This window comes from Meles meles, chromosome 19 (genome assembly GCF_922984935.1).
Source record: "Meles meles chromosome 19, mMelMel3.1 paternal haplotype, whole genome shotgun sequence".
NCBI lineage: Eukaryota > Metazoa > Chordata > Mammalia > Carnivora > Mustelidae > Meles > Meles meles.
In genome coordinates, this window is record NC_060084.1 from 46,084,112 (window position 1) to 46,098,641 (window position 14,530).

The 14,530-nt window shown below is 53.8% G+C and overlaps 2 protein-coding genes and 1 long non-coding RNA gene across 5 annotated transcripts; 1 reads left to right on the forward strand and 2 right to left on the reverse strand.

The window, feature by feature from the left end:
- Positions 1-964: 964 nt before the first annotated feature.
- Positions 965-4,062, reverse strand: SERTAD1 (SERTA domain containing 1). Its single transcript, XM_045986910.1, has 2 exons — positions 3,913-4,062; positions 965-2,018 (listed from the first exon to the last, which is right to left on the reverse strand). The coding sequence occupies exon 2, from the start codon at positions 2,016-2,018 to the stop codon at positions 1,305-1,307; it is 714 nt and encodes a 237-aa protein (XP_045842866.1). The 5' UTR covers positions 3,913-4,062; the 3' UTR covers positions 965-1,304.
- A 55-nt stretch (positions 4,063-4,117) lies between these two features.
- Positions 4,118-9,420, forward strand: LOC123930692. The gene is made up of 3 exons (XR_006816127.1): positions 4,118-4,225; positions 8,379-8,492; positions 9,176-9,420. It is a non-coding gene; the product is annotated as an uncharacterized LOC123930692 (long non-coding RNA).
- A 691-nt stretch (positions 9,421-10,111) lies between these two features.
- On the reverse strand, positions 10,112-14,510 carry SERTAD3 (SERTA domain containing 3). Of its 3 annotated transcripts, XM_045989497.1 has the most exons (4): positions 13,831-14,510; positions 11,513-11,685; positions 10,897-10,955; positions 10,112-10,791 (listed from the first exon to the last, which is right to left on the reverse strand). In XM_045989497.1, the coding sequence occupies exons 2-4, from the start codon at positions 11,677-11,679 to the stop codon at positions 10,586-10,588; spliced, it is 432 nt and encodes a 143-aa protein (XP_045845453.1). In that variant the 5' UTR covers positions 11,680-11,685; positions 13,831-14,510; the 3' UTR covers positions 10,112-10,585. The 3 variants fall into 3 exon arrangements, 2 of the variants coding, with proteins under 2 accessions (XP_045845453.1, XP_045845452.1); XR_006816311.1 differs by having other exon boundaries at positions 10,124-10,791; positions 10,897-11,685; positions 13,831-14,503; XM_045989496.1 differs by having other exon boundaries at positions 10,130-11,685; positions 13,831-14,503.
- Between the last annotated feature and the right edge of the window lie 20 nt (positions 14,511-14,530).

Below are 14,530 nucleotides of genomic sequence, written 5' to 3' on the forward strand. Positions count from 1 at the left end.
GGCACCCCCCCCTCCCTGCCTCCGCTCCCCGCAGCTTTCACTGTGCTCCTCCCCTCCCCCTCCGCCGCACCCCGGGCGCTGCCCTGCCCCCACGGCCGCCAGGAAGGACGCCGCCTGGGTCCCGTGCCAGGCCTCTGAGTGTGCAGCCCCTCCCAGCCGGGCCAGGAATGCGGCTGGACCGCGGGGGCGGCGCAGACACCCGGCGCTCAGGCCAGCCCGATCACATAAGCAGTCGGGCAGGTGGCCCTGGCTCACAGGGGCCTGGGTTTCTTCTAGAAGGAAAGCAGGACCGCCTGCCTTGCGGTCAAGCCACTAAACCGGGTGGCTTTATTTTGCAGCCCCCACCTCCAAGTTGCCCTATCCCCTGCCCAAATGCAGATTTGAGGCCCCGAGGGTTTTTTTTTTGTTTTGTTTTGTTTTGTTTTGTTTTTTTAACTTGCTGGAGTCTCCTTGTCTTTACCCATTTTCCTGGAGAGCTGGCTCTCCATGCTCTTTCGGGAAGCTCCATCCAGACTCCAGCTTTGGGCTTTTCTTTCTGGCTCGTTCTGAAATCTCCCTTTGGCCCCTATTCCCAAGACACAGAGGTAGATTCAAGTGGCTTGCCCCCCCCCCCCCCCCCCCCCCCCCCCCCCCCGCATTATGTACCCACTGGGCACATCAGGGAAACGTGGCTGAGTACATTCTGGGGAGTTTTCTCCAGTTACCAGAGCTAATCCATCTGCTTCTCAGACGGATATAAGGCAGTGAAGTTCATGGTCTGAAACCCACATCCTCAAGGGATGACATGTTGGAGCCTCAGGTTTCTGGGCTGTCAAGTGGGGATAGTAATCACGCCCATCTTGTTTGGGGGATGGCAAGAGTTAGCACTGTGCCAGGTGTCCAATTCCCGGCTCACTAAATGCTGGAAGTTACTATGTTGCCCTTAACCCAGATACAAAGCACACAGACTTGAAATTTCCCAGGACTGGTTTTAATTTCCACAAAATGGTGTGGTCTCTCCCCACATCAGGGAAAAGACTCCCAGGCTTCAGCCCCTGGGGTTTCAGTCCAGCACAGGGCCTGGTCCAAATCACCTTCCAGCCACCAGGCCCTGTCCTCCCATCCCCACGTCCAATCCCAGCTTCCCCCAGCCTCCCCTCACGAGTCCTAGACAAGAGGACAGAGGTGGAGTTGCTCAGGACTGGATTCTGTCTCTCCAAAGCCTCTCTCTCTGTTCTAGGGAAGCCAGCTGTGTCTTTCAGAGGAGAGCTGGTCTAGCCACCAGGTTCAGTTGGGACACCAGAGTACCATCCCCGCTGTGGGCGTCAGCGCCCCGGACCCGGCGGCCGCTCCAGGGCCTGTGTGCCCACCAACACGTCCAGGAGGTAGTCCAGCTCGGCCTCATCCAGCTCCAGAGCCTCCTCCTTGCCAGGTCCGTCCTCAGGGCCAGGTTTGAGGGCCTCGGAGGCTGGTGCCCAAAGTTCACTGTCATACATAGAGGTGTCGATGTCCTCAAACAGGCCCTCGAGCTCATCGTCCAGCAGACAGCCAGTGGCTGGGCCCAGCAGGTCCAAGGCACCCAGGCTGGGTGGGGATCCCCCAGCGGGACGGCCTGGGGGCCCCTCGTCCACCAAGGGCTGGGGGGCCTGGCTCAGGCCCTCAATATGGCTGAGGTCCTCCAGCAGGCTGGCCATGGAGGCTGAGAGGGCGGCGTCGGAGCTGGCCAGCAGGCTGTCAGCCACAGAAGGGGCCGCAGGGGGGATGGGCACCGGTGGCAGGGTCGGCTCGGGGGCCATGGATGCCTGGACGCGCCGCAGCGTGTTCACTACCAGAACCAGGTGCCGCAGGTCCGGCTCACTCTGCCGCAGGCTGTGGTGGAGCTTGAGCACGGAAAGGTCAAAGAGGGAACTGGAGGTGGCGGGTGGGGGGGCCTGGGCCACTGCAGGGAGGCTGGGATCCAGCCACCAGGTGTCCACTGCCAGGGTTTCCTTCTCCTGCTCCTCCTCCCGCTTGCGCTTCAGACCTTTGCTCAGCATCATCTGCAGAGAGAGAGGAGTCAGTCATTTCGTTATAGAAAGTCAATGTGAAGTTCAAACCCAGGCTCTGGTAACTGATGTGCAGGTGTGATCTTGGGCAGGCCATTTAATTTCCCCAGCCTCTGCTTTCTTAGGGAAACTTTAAGATACGAATGATAATAGTTATCTACTTCAAAGAGTTGTTTTATGGAATCAACGCGATAATGTACAAAAAAGCACTTACAACAGTGCCTAATACATTGTAACTCTTCTGATTAACAAGTACTCTGAATAGCTAGTATATTTCTTTAGCGAACCAGGTGAAGCGCCCAATATTCAGGAAATTTTTTTAAGCTGGGAAAGCAGCTGTTTCACATAGTTTGACATTTATTGAGTGTCTACCACCCATCAGACAAATAAATACAGGAAATGTACGGATAGTGCTAGGAAGACACTAACAGGTTCTCTGGAGAGTGGTCTGGGAAGGCTCCTGGGAGGAGGTGATATTTGAGCTGAGCCCTCAAGCAGGAGTCAGCCACGGAAGAACCAAGGGGAAAGCATTCAGGTAAGAAAGAACAACAACAAAGGCAAAGAAAGACTTGGAGGCTGGATGAACTTGAACTTAAAATAAAAATAAAATAAAAAGCACCAGTGTTGTCAGCGCACAGAGTGATGCAGGATGGGACCGGGTTTGGAGAACAAGCAGAGGCAGAGTTTGGACTGCAGTGTGTCATTGAAGGATTTTTTTTTTTTTTTAAGATTTTATTTATTTATTTGACAGACAGAGATCACAAGTAGGCAGAGAGGCAGGCAGAGAGAGAGAGAGAGAGAGGAGGAAACAGGCTTCCCGCCGAGCAGAGAGCCCGATGCGGGGCTCGCTCCCAGGACTCTGGGATCATGACCTGAGCGGAAGGCAGAGGCTTTAACCCACTGAGCCACCCAGGAGCCCCTCATTGAAGGATTTTGATCAGGGAATACAGTGGCGTTGTGAACTGGTTAGGTTTCCAGAAGATCCCCCTAAGCTGCTTCGAGGAAGATGATGCGGGAAGGAAGGGAAACCGGAGAAGAACGTGGATCCTCCGCTCAGAGGCTACTACTGCACTCTGGGGCGGGTGATGATGGTGGCTTGGAGAAGGGTGGCAGTGGACTTGGAAGAAAGTTGGTTGATTCAGGATTTATTTGGGAGGCAGAGCAGACAGAGCTTGCTGGGAAATCCTGACGGGCATCGGGGGTCACTGAGAGAACTTTTAAAAACCCACACTTTCCCCGGGGTAAGGGCCCCTGGAGTTCCGGACCCCAGGCTCAACTTGTTTTTTTGAGTTTGGTAGCTTGCAGAGTTCAGTCCCCGAGCCCTTGCCCAACAGGACATTAAGACTGACCCCCTCACACTACTCAAAACGGTCCTTGCCTCCTTCCCCGAAGACCCTGAGTCCAGAACTCAGGAATTCAGCCCCCACCCGGACTCCTCCCCCTGGTCCCGGCGCCCCCTAGCGGCGCCAGGACGGCTTCCCCCGGGGATTCCGGCCCCTCGGACCCCGGGATCCTCGACACTGCCCCCACGTTCTGCCTGTCATTCCTGCCTGCCTCCCAGGGCGGTGCGGGCCGGGATTCCTGGAGGGCTCCTTCTGCCCTCTCGGCCCGTGCTCGCTTCCGGCAGGCAGTGGAGGCGTTTCCTCCCGAAGCGGCGGCGGCGGGGGCGGGTGAGTCACGCAGCCGGAGCCAGAGAGCCGGCGCCTCCGCCCCCTTCCCGGGCTGCGGCGTGATTCACCCAACCCGGCCGGGCGGCACTTAGGAGGCCGCGCATCTCGATGCCGGGCAGCCCCGGTGCTCACCGGCCGGACCCGGGGATCGAACCGGCCAAACGACCCCGCCGCGGGTTTCCCTTCTCTCCTCAGGCCCCTTTACTTCATTTACATACCTAGCTGACCCGCTGCCAATCAGAACGAAGAGGGATCCACGCGCAACCAATCAGGAACCGGCGACGGCAGCATCGCTCGCTCGCTCTCCTTCAGCAACCGACGCTTGGGTCGGGAGACGCAGTTCTGACTTCGGCGCACGACTCCGTGCTCCTGACTCCCCTTAACTACCGCCCACTCTTGTAGTGGCCCCGCCTTCCACCCGGGGATTGGCCTGGGACTGTGATGGGCGGAGCCTATAGAAGGAAGGCTCGAAGGGAGAGGAGGGTGGCTTCAGGGCGCATGCCCAGCGACTGCGTGAGGGTACCCGGCCAGGTGGGTTGGCTGTTTCTGTTGCGGGACAGTTGGGCGGGGGGCGAGGGGCCCGGTGTTTCTTGCTTCTCGAGGTGCGGGCCCGCACACCTGCCCACACACTTGACAAAACCCAGCAACTGAGCTCCTTACAGACCTAACCCTAACGGGGATCTGCACTCTAAATCAGATAGGCATGGGTTCACATTCTGACCGCTCACTGGGTGTGCGATCTTGGAAAAATGCTTGGACCTCTCTGAGCCACAGACTCTGTTAAATGGGCATCTTCTTGCCTATTGAGAGTTAGAAAATTTAAAATAAGGTTGTGTCTGTAAGAGCCCTGTAGCACACTGAGCAAATAGATGCCTGGCAGCTGGACTCAATGGCGGTTACAGGAGCGGGAGGAGGAGCGGGCGGAGTTAGGAGTGGAGCCACGGGAGTCACATCAAGGGCTCCATTCCCTAAGTAGCTCTGCGACTTTGGGCAAGTGTTTTAATCCTCTAGGGTCTCCGGTTCATCACCTTTTAAAAATGAGATTATTTGGGGGATTAAAAAGAATAATCGCACAGGGGCGCCAGACTGGCGCAGTCGGAGGAGCGTGCGACCCTTGATCTCTGAGTTCTGAGTTCAAGCCTGCGATGGGTGTAGAGATTACTTAAAAATAAGCTCTAAAAGAAAAAAGAAAAAATAATAATTGGGGGAGCCTAGGTGGCTCTGTCGGTTCAGCGTCTGCCTTCGGCTCAGGTCATGATCTCAGGGTTCTGGGATGGAGCCCTCCATTGGGCTCCCTGCTCAGCGGGAATCCTGCTTGTCTCTCCCTCTGCCGGCCGCTCCCCCTGCTTGTGCGCAGGCTCGCGCTCTCTCCTCGCTCTCTCTCTCTCTCAGATAAATAAAATCTTAAAAACAAAAAAGAATAATTGCACAAAATGCTCAGAATGGTGCACAACATGTTCTTTTGTTGTTAGTAACAGCTGTTGTGGTTATGGCACAAGCAACTCGGTGGGGGGGAGGCGCACAGAGTGGGGTATAGGTAGACAGGAATTTAACACTTGTCTGATAAACTGACAATGGGACTTAGCTTCTCCAAGTAGCTCATTTGCTAACTTTTCTGGAGTTGTGGGAAGAACTGTCGGGAGTAAAGCTCCTGGCCAAAGTAAGCTCCAGAAAATTTTAACTATATTAGTTGATTCAGGCAGCAGTTATCAATGGATGTTCATTCAAAGCTTACAGTGAAAGGTTAACCGGATCTTGGCAGGCTCCAAGGCATTCCTCCACAGGTTGCTTGCTAACTGCCAAGAGGCAAATAGCCTTTTATGATGGGGAGATGTGCTGCTCACCATCTTAACCATGTGAGGAAACCCTGCACCCACAATCATGGGACACCCCGACACTGGGTGCCACTCCATGTGATGCGTTAGGAAGCATACAACATTCCCTTTGGGGTCTCCCTGTTAAATTTCATAGACTGAATCTTGTGAAGCCTCCAGACCTGAGCTTCAGTTTCCAGAAAACAGAGAGGAACAAATTAAACGTGAACACAATCAGACAAATACAGAATGTGGGACATCTATGAGCACAACTGGGCTGCTCCACCAAAAATTCAATTTTGAGAAAACAGAAAAAGGGATTGGTGGGTTTGGTAGTGGGGAAATTTCTGGAATGAAAGTTACTATATAATTTATTACGACTAAATAAGCACATGAACTCTCAATGAATCCTGATTTGGGGAAGAGGAGACAGCTACAAAAGATATTTGTGGCAGGGGGTGGGAAGAAGGGGTGAGGCCTGGGTGGCTCAGTGAAGAGGGAGCTCCATCCCAGGACCCCAAGATCACGACCTGAGCAGAAGGCAGACACTCAACCAACTGAGCCACCCAGGTACCCTGCCCCTATCTTTTCTATATGCTTAATTAAAAATTTTTTCCTAATAAAAAGAGGGTAAAATGCTAATTAGAACCACATAATTTCCCCTATAACCCATCCTTATGGCCTAGGAAAAAACGTGGCTTGCTCCAGATCACATGCTGGAGAGTCAGGAACCTCAAGAATTTGATGAAAATGTGTTTATTGAGCACCTACTATATCATGGACGCCGTTGTAGACACTGGGGGTACAGCGCTGGATAAGTCTCACAGTGGTCTCTCTTTTCATGGATCAGGGGAGGGGGTAAACAGAAAAGAAGTATGACAACAAAAACATTCATGGATTGAACATCTGTGCGCCAGATAGGGCAGTAATTATAGATACAAATCCCTGATGCGGGGGGGTGGGGTGGGGTTGTGGACAATACACTTAATATAATAAATAATTTAGTATCTTAGAAGGTGACAAGTGAAAAGGAAAAGAATAAAGCTGAGCGAAAGGAGAGGAATGAAAGGGTATGCGGTAGATTGGGCGGGTGCTGATGCTGGTAGAAAGTTCCTGGAGTAGACGTGATGAAAGAGAGAGGTAGTAAAGCTCTGGGAGAAGAATGCTCCAGCCAGAGGGAAGGGCCAATGCAAAGGGCCCGACGGAGTCTGCGGGGCAGTGAGGCCGGTGTAGCTGGACTGTATGTTGCGGAAGGGGCGGTCACAGGAGCTTTCGGGCCGCTTAAAGACGTCTAGAGAACGTTGTTTTATCCGTGTGGTTTGAGACCCTGGAAGATGAATAAAAGAGGAAGGTAATTTCGGCCTTTCTTCGGTGCCTTGAAGAAAACAAAATAGGACGGGATAATAGGGAGGCCTGTGGCAGGGTGGTCCGGGAGAGCGTCCCTGAGGAGGTGACCCTGGAGTTGGGACCAGAAAGTGCAGAAGGAGCCAGGAATTCAAAGGGCTGGGGGGAAGGGAGAGGGAGAGAGGTCAAGCCTTGGGAAATGAAACCAGAAGCAAGCCACCGGGGCCAGCAGGCCTGGGGAGGAGCCTCCGCCCGCAGGGGAAGGGGGTGGGGAGGGAAGCGCCCCGCCCCCAGCCGGCCGCCCCAGCCTGCTGCCCCACCCGGCCTCTGGGGAGGGAGCAGGCGCCGGGCAGGCTCCCGCCACCGCCGCCGCCTCCGGGGTATTCCACAGCCTGGCCAGCTCCGGGTGGGGGTGCAGTCTGGCAGGTGGGAGGGGCCTGCCCCGCCGGCCACGCCCCACGACGGCCGCGCCCCAGCCCCCCCACCACACCCCCGCAGGCCGGAGGAGGGCAGTTTGGGGAAGGTGGACTCTGTCCTCAGGCCCGGCTCGTCTGCGGGCCAGCCTTTACACTTCTCTCATCAATTCTTTAACCCGGCAGGAGCTGGGCCTCTGTTAGCGTTTGTTTATCTGGAAAGTGGGGGTATTCCTTATTCTGCTTTCATTGTGGTACTAGCAAGCTACAGGATTCCTTTTCACTCGGTTATCTGTACGGCAAAGAGGGCCTAGTAAAAGGTGAGTCAGGCCTCATCTCTCCTCTGCTCAGCAGCCTTCCACAGCTTCCATCAAATTCAGTAAATTTAGCTCACTCCTTCCCGTGGGACACCCATCTTGTTAACCTCAGCTCCTAGAATGCTCTCTTCTTGTACCCTCTGCTCCAGGTACACTGACCTGTGTACTCTTCAGGGTCCTGCAAACATTCCACTCGTGTTCTGACCTCAGGGCCTTTGCACAAGCTGTTACCTCTACCAGGATGGATCCCCCTCCCCACACACCCCCTCAACTGATAATGACTCACTTCTCACCTCCTTCAGATCTTAACTCAAATTGTCACCTTGTCAGTGAGGCCTTCTCTGGCCATCCCATTGAAATAACAATGCCCCACCATTTTCCTGCTTTCTTTTTCTCTACAGCATATATCACATCCTGAGGGACTGCACATTTTACTTTTTTTTTTAAAGATTTATTTATTTATTTATTTGACAGACAGAGATCACAAGCAGGCAGAAAGAGATGAGAAAGCAGGCTCCCCACGGAGCAGAGAGCCTGATGCAGGGCTCGATCCCAGGACCCTGGGATCATGACCCGAGCTGAAGGCAGAGGCTTTAACCCACTGAGCCACCCAGGCGCCCCACATTTTACTTATTTTTGTGTGTATTTCAGCCTTCCCCAAATGCATTGCTGTGTGAGAGCAGGAGCTGTCTATTTTATTCCCATGACTGGAGGAGTACCAGGCCCACAGTAGGCACCCAATAAATGTAAGCAATTATTGGAATCCTTAGGGTACACTGGGTCTTCCTTTTCACAGGTGACACAATCGCTGGGTGAGGTGGGTACTCCTGGAGGCCTGCTGGTGTGTTCGAAGAACTGGAGAGCACAGGAGTGGCAGGGTGGGTAGTGTGAGGAAGATGAATTCAGAGAGGTAAGAGGGGGGGTTGTCCATCGCAAGGTGGGAGTTCATTTTTTCAATAGGAAAACAAAGTTTGTTTTTGAGTGCACACCTGTACTGAGCATAGTTCTATGTACTGGGGCATACAGCTGGGGTAATACCAACAAAACCCCTCCCTCTCCCAGTTGCTAATAGACCAGAAGCCTAACAACCATAAATAGGTAATAAATAACTTGAGATAGAATAGGTGCTAGTAAGAAAATCAAATAGAGTGTGGTGGGGGAGATGGTGCACCTGGAGATCTGAGAAGGGGACATTTGGAACAGTGAAGCTGTGGGAGAAATGTCCTCTGGGCCATTAACAAGTGCAAAGGCCCTGGGGTGTATGAGCTTGATGTCAAATGAGACCTGTGTGACTCGAGGTGAGGAGTAGTGGAAGATTAAACTGCAAAGGTAGGAGCAAGATTGCCAGGTCTTACAGAAGTTTGGGTTTTATTCTGGGTGTGAGAAGTCACTGAGAGTTTTAAGTAGGGGTAAGGCACTGAGAGTTTTAAGTAGACTCTGATCCAGTGGGCATCCATATTGAGATGTGAAACACATGTGCCTTGAGGTTCTCATGACCATCTCCTCTCTCTCTTAACTGGCACCCACCCATTGGTCAGCTACCTCACTTTTAGGTGTGTGTGTGTGTATTTTTATTTTATTTTTTGCTTTTAGGTGCAAAGCCCCTCTTCGGGAGAGAATCTTGGCTTTAGGCCAGAGAGCACAGGCGAAATCCCCCTCCTTTCCTGGCCAGTGGACTCCACTCTGGTGTGGTTCCTCTTTGCAAACCTTCCAGAAAAGTCCCTAATGCTGTGTAAACTCACCTGGTGAGCCTTCAGAGATCTTTGCAGGCCCAGCCAGGGCAGCAGTGTTTCACATTCCATCTTCCTGGGCCTCCCCTCTTCTCTCTACTCACCAGCCTGGGCTTGTATCTCCCAAATAAATCCTTAGTACTGTAACTTCAGCCTGGTCAACAGTTTTCTAGATCTTTTTTAAAATGTTTTTTCAAGGAGGTTTTTTGTTTTTTTTTTGAGAGAGAGTGAGAGCACACAGCAGGAGGAAGGGTAGGAGAGGGGGAAGTAGGCTCCCTGCTCAGCAGGGAGCCCTACTCAGCTTCATCCCAGGACCCCAAGATCATGACCTGAGCTGCAGGCAGACGCCTAACCAATTGAGCCACCCAGGCGCCCCTAGAAAGATCTACACTTAATGCTATTTTTGGGCATCTTCCTTACCCTTTGGGTCTCAGCAATACATTGCATACAATGAAAGGGATGACTTTTTAAGCACTAAGAGTGACCGATCCTTTTGGTAATTCATGGTACTGTTTCTCCTCCTGTATGCATCCATGTGGCTAGAGATATAAGTTTACCAAGTAGCAAAGACACAAATAGTTAAGAACCAATGGCTAGAGGCCAAACTTAGTTTTGAGTCTTGCTCCCTGGTTCTTGCTTTTTTTTAAGTATTTTATTTATGTATTTGAGAGAGAGATTGAGAAACAGCATGAGAGGGGAGAGGGTCAGAGGGAGAAGTAGGCTCCCAGCTCAGTGGAACTTGATCCCAGGACCCCAGGATCATGACCTGAACCGAAGGGAGTTGCTTAACCGAGGCACCCAGGCACCCCATGGTCGTTGCTTTTCTTGCAGTGTGACCTGGGAGCAAGTGATTTAGCCCCTCTGAACTTGAGGTTCCTCCTATGTAAAGCCTGTTTACAAAATTCTATATAACCATTAAGATTAAATGACTTAATTCAAACAAAGTGGACAGAATAGTACTCTTAAGTACTCAGTAATTGTTACGTTTAATAATATGCCTGCCCCCACTTTGGCAGGTAAGGGGTGCAGGTGTCCAGGGAACTTACCGGGTCCCTCCCACTGACCCACTGAGGTTTAGAAACTTCGGGCAACACCAGCCCTTCCAAAATACTTTTATTAAAAAAAAAAAAAACAAAAAACAAAACACACACAACAAAAAAGTCATTACAAACAAGCAAAAAACAAACAAAACCCACCCAAAACCCGCCTTTCTTTTAAATAACGCGGCATGGAGCGGTTTGGTTTCCACCCTATTGCACGTGGTCCGGCCTGGTTATGAATCAGGAGACTGCTGGGATGGGGTCTTGCCAAAGAGGTGGGGTTCAACCTTGGGGGAGAAGGCCAGCCCCTCCTGCTCCCTTGAGGTGCAAGAAGCAAAGTCTGCGTTCCCATAGTAACCAGGCAGCACATCCCTGTCATCCTCTGACAGGCCCAGCTTTATCTTCCCTGAGGCCCCAATGGTCACAAGAGGAGTAGGAACTGGAGGGAAAGGCAGAAGCAATGTGGGAAGTGGGAAATCAGACTCCCAGAAACAGAGTCATGTTAAGGCATTTGGAACAGATAAATTAACTCAGGAAGACCCACCTTCACAGAAGGCTGCGGTAACCAGACACACACACACATGCAAGATGGTTTGTGGAACCCTGAAATGGGAGGAAAAGAGGCCACAGTCACTGCTTAGAGACCCCACCAAAACACACACACACACACACAGTTGCATCCAGGGATCCAGCCCACCGAGGCTGAGATGAGGAAAGAGCCCCCAAAGTTTTAGGATCCCAGAATGATTTCCATAATGTGATCTAGTTCATTCCATTCCCAGGACCCTGGGGCACAGAAGAGGTTGTGAGGAGGCTCCGGTGGGGCCAGGGCAGGCTCCTTCTCCACAGCTGATGTGTCAATGTCCAGAAAGAAGTCATCCAGACCAGAGTCCCCCAGGTACCGGGAGCTCAGGGCTTCTAAGAAGACTGGATCGGGCTGGGACAGTACTTCGTTCTGGGGACCTGGGGGAGCCACTGGATTCTGAGGGGGCTCTGTCTCGTCCATGGACGTCTCCAGTTCCCTGAGAATAGAACCGATCGTGGCTGACAGGGAGAAGTCCTCCTCGCCCAGGAAGAGGGGCTCAGGGGGCAGGGTGGGTGCCGGAGCCAGGCAAAGGGCGGCCTGGAGCTGCTGGAGGGTATTGTGTATGAGGACATGCCTGCGTAGGCTCGGGGCTCGGGGGCCCAGGCTTCTCTGGACTTTGTCTAAGGAGATTCGAAGCAGGGCTTGCTGGTAGCTCCGCAGGCCTGCTGGACCCCAGTCCCACTTCTCAACCTCCTCTTCCTCCTCCAAATCCGAGTGTTTCCTCTTCAAGCCTCCTACCATGGTGCCCTGAAGAGAGCAGAGGAGCAAGTCAGACATAGCAGGGCTAGTTCAAATCCCAAATCTATAAAATGGACATAGGAGGAATCCCACAGGGCTGCGGAGGAAAAAACTAGATCTGGACAGATACATAGCTGGCTTTGCATCCCACTTACTTGCCTGTGTGGCCTTGAATAGTGAATCTGCCTCCTTGAGACACAATACTCATTTCTTCAAAAGTGTCACATATAACAGGTGTGGAGTATGGGGACCTGGCCTGGAGGCAGGGAAATGGGTTTAAATTCTACCTTTGACACTGCTCAGCTGTTTGATCCTTTAAGTTATGTGATATCGCCTCTCAGTTTTTGTTTTTGTTTTTGTTTGACAGACAGAGATCACTGAGAGATGCAGAGAGGCAGGCAGAGAGAGAGAGGAGGAAGCAGGCTCCCCGCTTGAGCAGAGAGCCCGATGTGGGGCTCGATCCCAGGACCCTGAGATCATGACCTGAGCCGAAGGCAGAGGCTTTAACTCACTGAGCCACCCAGGCGCCCCCGCCTCTCAAGTATTTTATCAGGTCGCAGTTTCCCCATCTGTAAAATGAGGACTGTAAAATTTCTCACGATATTCTCAAGGAGATCCCACCTGTAAAATATGCATGGGGCCCACCTACAGTTAACTTTAACAAACGAGAATTTAATTGCCATTTATTCATTCAATAGTTTTATCTATTATATTCAAGCCACTTGGAGCCCCGTTAAGACACCTATCTGTTGAGACTCTTCTTTCACAGGAAGTGTATCTTCTTTTAAAAGATTTTATTTATTTACTTTAGAGAGAGAGGGCGCAAGTGGAAGGGAAGGGCAGAGGGAGTGGGAGAAGCAGACCCCCCACCGAGTGCGGAGCTATAAACGAGGTCCATCCCAGGACCTGGGGATCGTGACCCTAGCAGAAGGTAACCGCTTAAGCGACTAAGCCTCCCAGGCATCCCAGGGAGTATATTTCTTTCCACGTCCTCTTCCTAGCCCACTGGAAGCACACCCAAAAGCTGGGAAGGAGCCTCCCTCCTTCCCTCTTCTACTCCTTCGGCCTCTCCCAAAGCGCACTCCACAAGAAAATTTACTAAAACTCGACTCCTGCCAGGCTCCGCCCCCTCCATGGAACGCCAGTCAGCATCCAGGCAGGCAACAATTTAGCCCAGAGGCTTCTGGGAAATGTGGGCCAAGAGCTGCCTGGCACGGTCGCCAACGATGAGCGTGCACTACAATCCCCACAGGGCTCCGCACGCCGGAGGGCGCACCCTCCCCCCTCCTCCCCTAGGGCATGCGCACAGGGCCCGCGGCAGGTGGGGGAAGGGAACCCGGACGTCCAGCTGCCCGGCGCCCGCCGAGCCCCGCCCTCCGCTGCCTCTAGGGCGGCGGGTCTGAGCTCCACGCCTGGAACTCCCCTCCCCCACCCCAGACTCCGGCCCTACAACCGCTTTCTCCTGGTCCTTCGGACCCCAAGAAGGCCCCAGATTCTTCCCCCAAACTGCTCTCGGGTCCACAGACCCAGGCCCCAACACATCACTCAAAAACTACAAATGCGCTCCGACCTACTCCATTCGGGAGCCTAATTTATTACCCTCAGCCGTCAACTTTCTCCTATTCTCCCATCTTTCAAACGCCTTTCGACTTAACCCCCCAACTCTCCCTCTGACTCCAAGACCTGAACATGGGATTCTCTCCAGCACCTCCTCCACTGCGTCTCCCTCACCAATATTCCTTGCACGTAGTTCTCTCGCTTTTCCAAATGCCCAGAATCCCAGCCCCAACCCCTCACACCGTTTCCAGAACACTGGAGCCCCGAATTCAACCCGCACGGGACACGCGAATTGTCCCAATCTTCAGATTTCCTGCCCCAAAAGTTCCTTCCTTGATTCTCTCGCTTCTCCAAACACCCCAAGTCCCAGCTTCAAACTCCGTCCACTTGAAGATCCTGCCCTACCAACTTCGCCTTCAGTCCGGGATCTCGCATTCAGTCTCCAGTCCCCAAACCCCACCAACCCCATCAGTCACCCTTATCTGCACCCCCTACCCACGTCCAGACCCCGCCTCCACAACTCTCGGGGGGCGCGCCTCCACCTCCCCTAACTCAGGGCAAATCTCAAGCCGGGTGGCTTCACTCTCTTTCTCTCACCTTAGCTGCCAGGTTCGCAGTGACCAAGTCCTGGAACGTCCGCAGCTTCACGACCCACCAGCGCCGAGTAGGAGACTCACTCACCTCCCCAGGGCCTCTCGGTTTGGCCTCCGGCCCACCCAGCTCCGCCCCCGGGGCCGAACCGCGAGCCGTGATTGGCTGGAGTCCTGCCCGCCGCGGGGCAAGGATTGGCTGGGTGGAGCCACCGGCCGGTCGCCAGGAGACGCCCGACCGGCCCTCCCTTTCCTTACTCCCCGGACCTTTTAAAGGATTCCGACTCGCCCGGGGGCGGGGCCACGTCTCGAAGGCGGAGCGTGGCGAGGACGTCAGAACCGTTTCCTTCAACTCAGCCACTGTCCTCGCTCCAAAATCGTCAGCATTGCTCTCTGCGATACTTTTATACCAGGTGAGGACCCGGTCGGCCGGGAGGCGGGGGGGGGGGGGGGGGAGGGGGGGCGGGGCGAGGCTGCTTGGCACGCCCCTCCCCACCCCGCTTTCCGGGCGGGTGGGGCTGAGCCCCTCGCGGAGGCCGCGCCCCCGGCGTTCCGAGGGCGGACGCTGCGGGGCGGAGGATGACGCGGCTGAAGACCAGCCAATGGTTCGGCGCGGCCTGCGTTGCCTGGGCGATCGCCGCTCGCTTCCTGTCTTCGTGCCCGGCCCCCCAGCTCCGGCGGGCTCTGTACCCCGCGGCCCCTTTCTC

Excerpts from the sequence above, each read along its gene's own strand:
- SERTAD1 (XM_045986910.1), bottom strand. The coding sequence starts at position 2,018 with ATGATGCTGAGCAAAGGTCTGAAGCGCAAGCGGGAGGAGGAGCAGGAG.
- SERTAD3 (XM_045989496.1), bottom strand. The coding sequence starts at position 11,679 with ATGGTAGGAGGCTTGAAGAGGAAACACTCGGATTTGGAGGAGGAAGAG.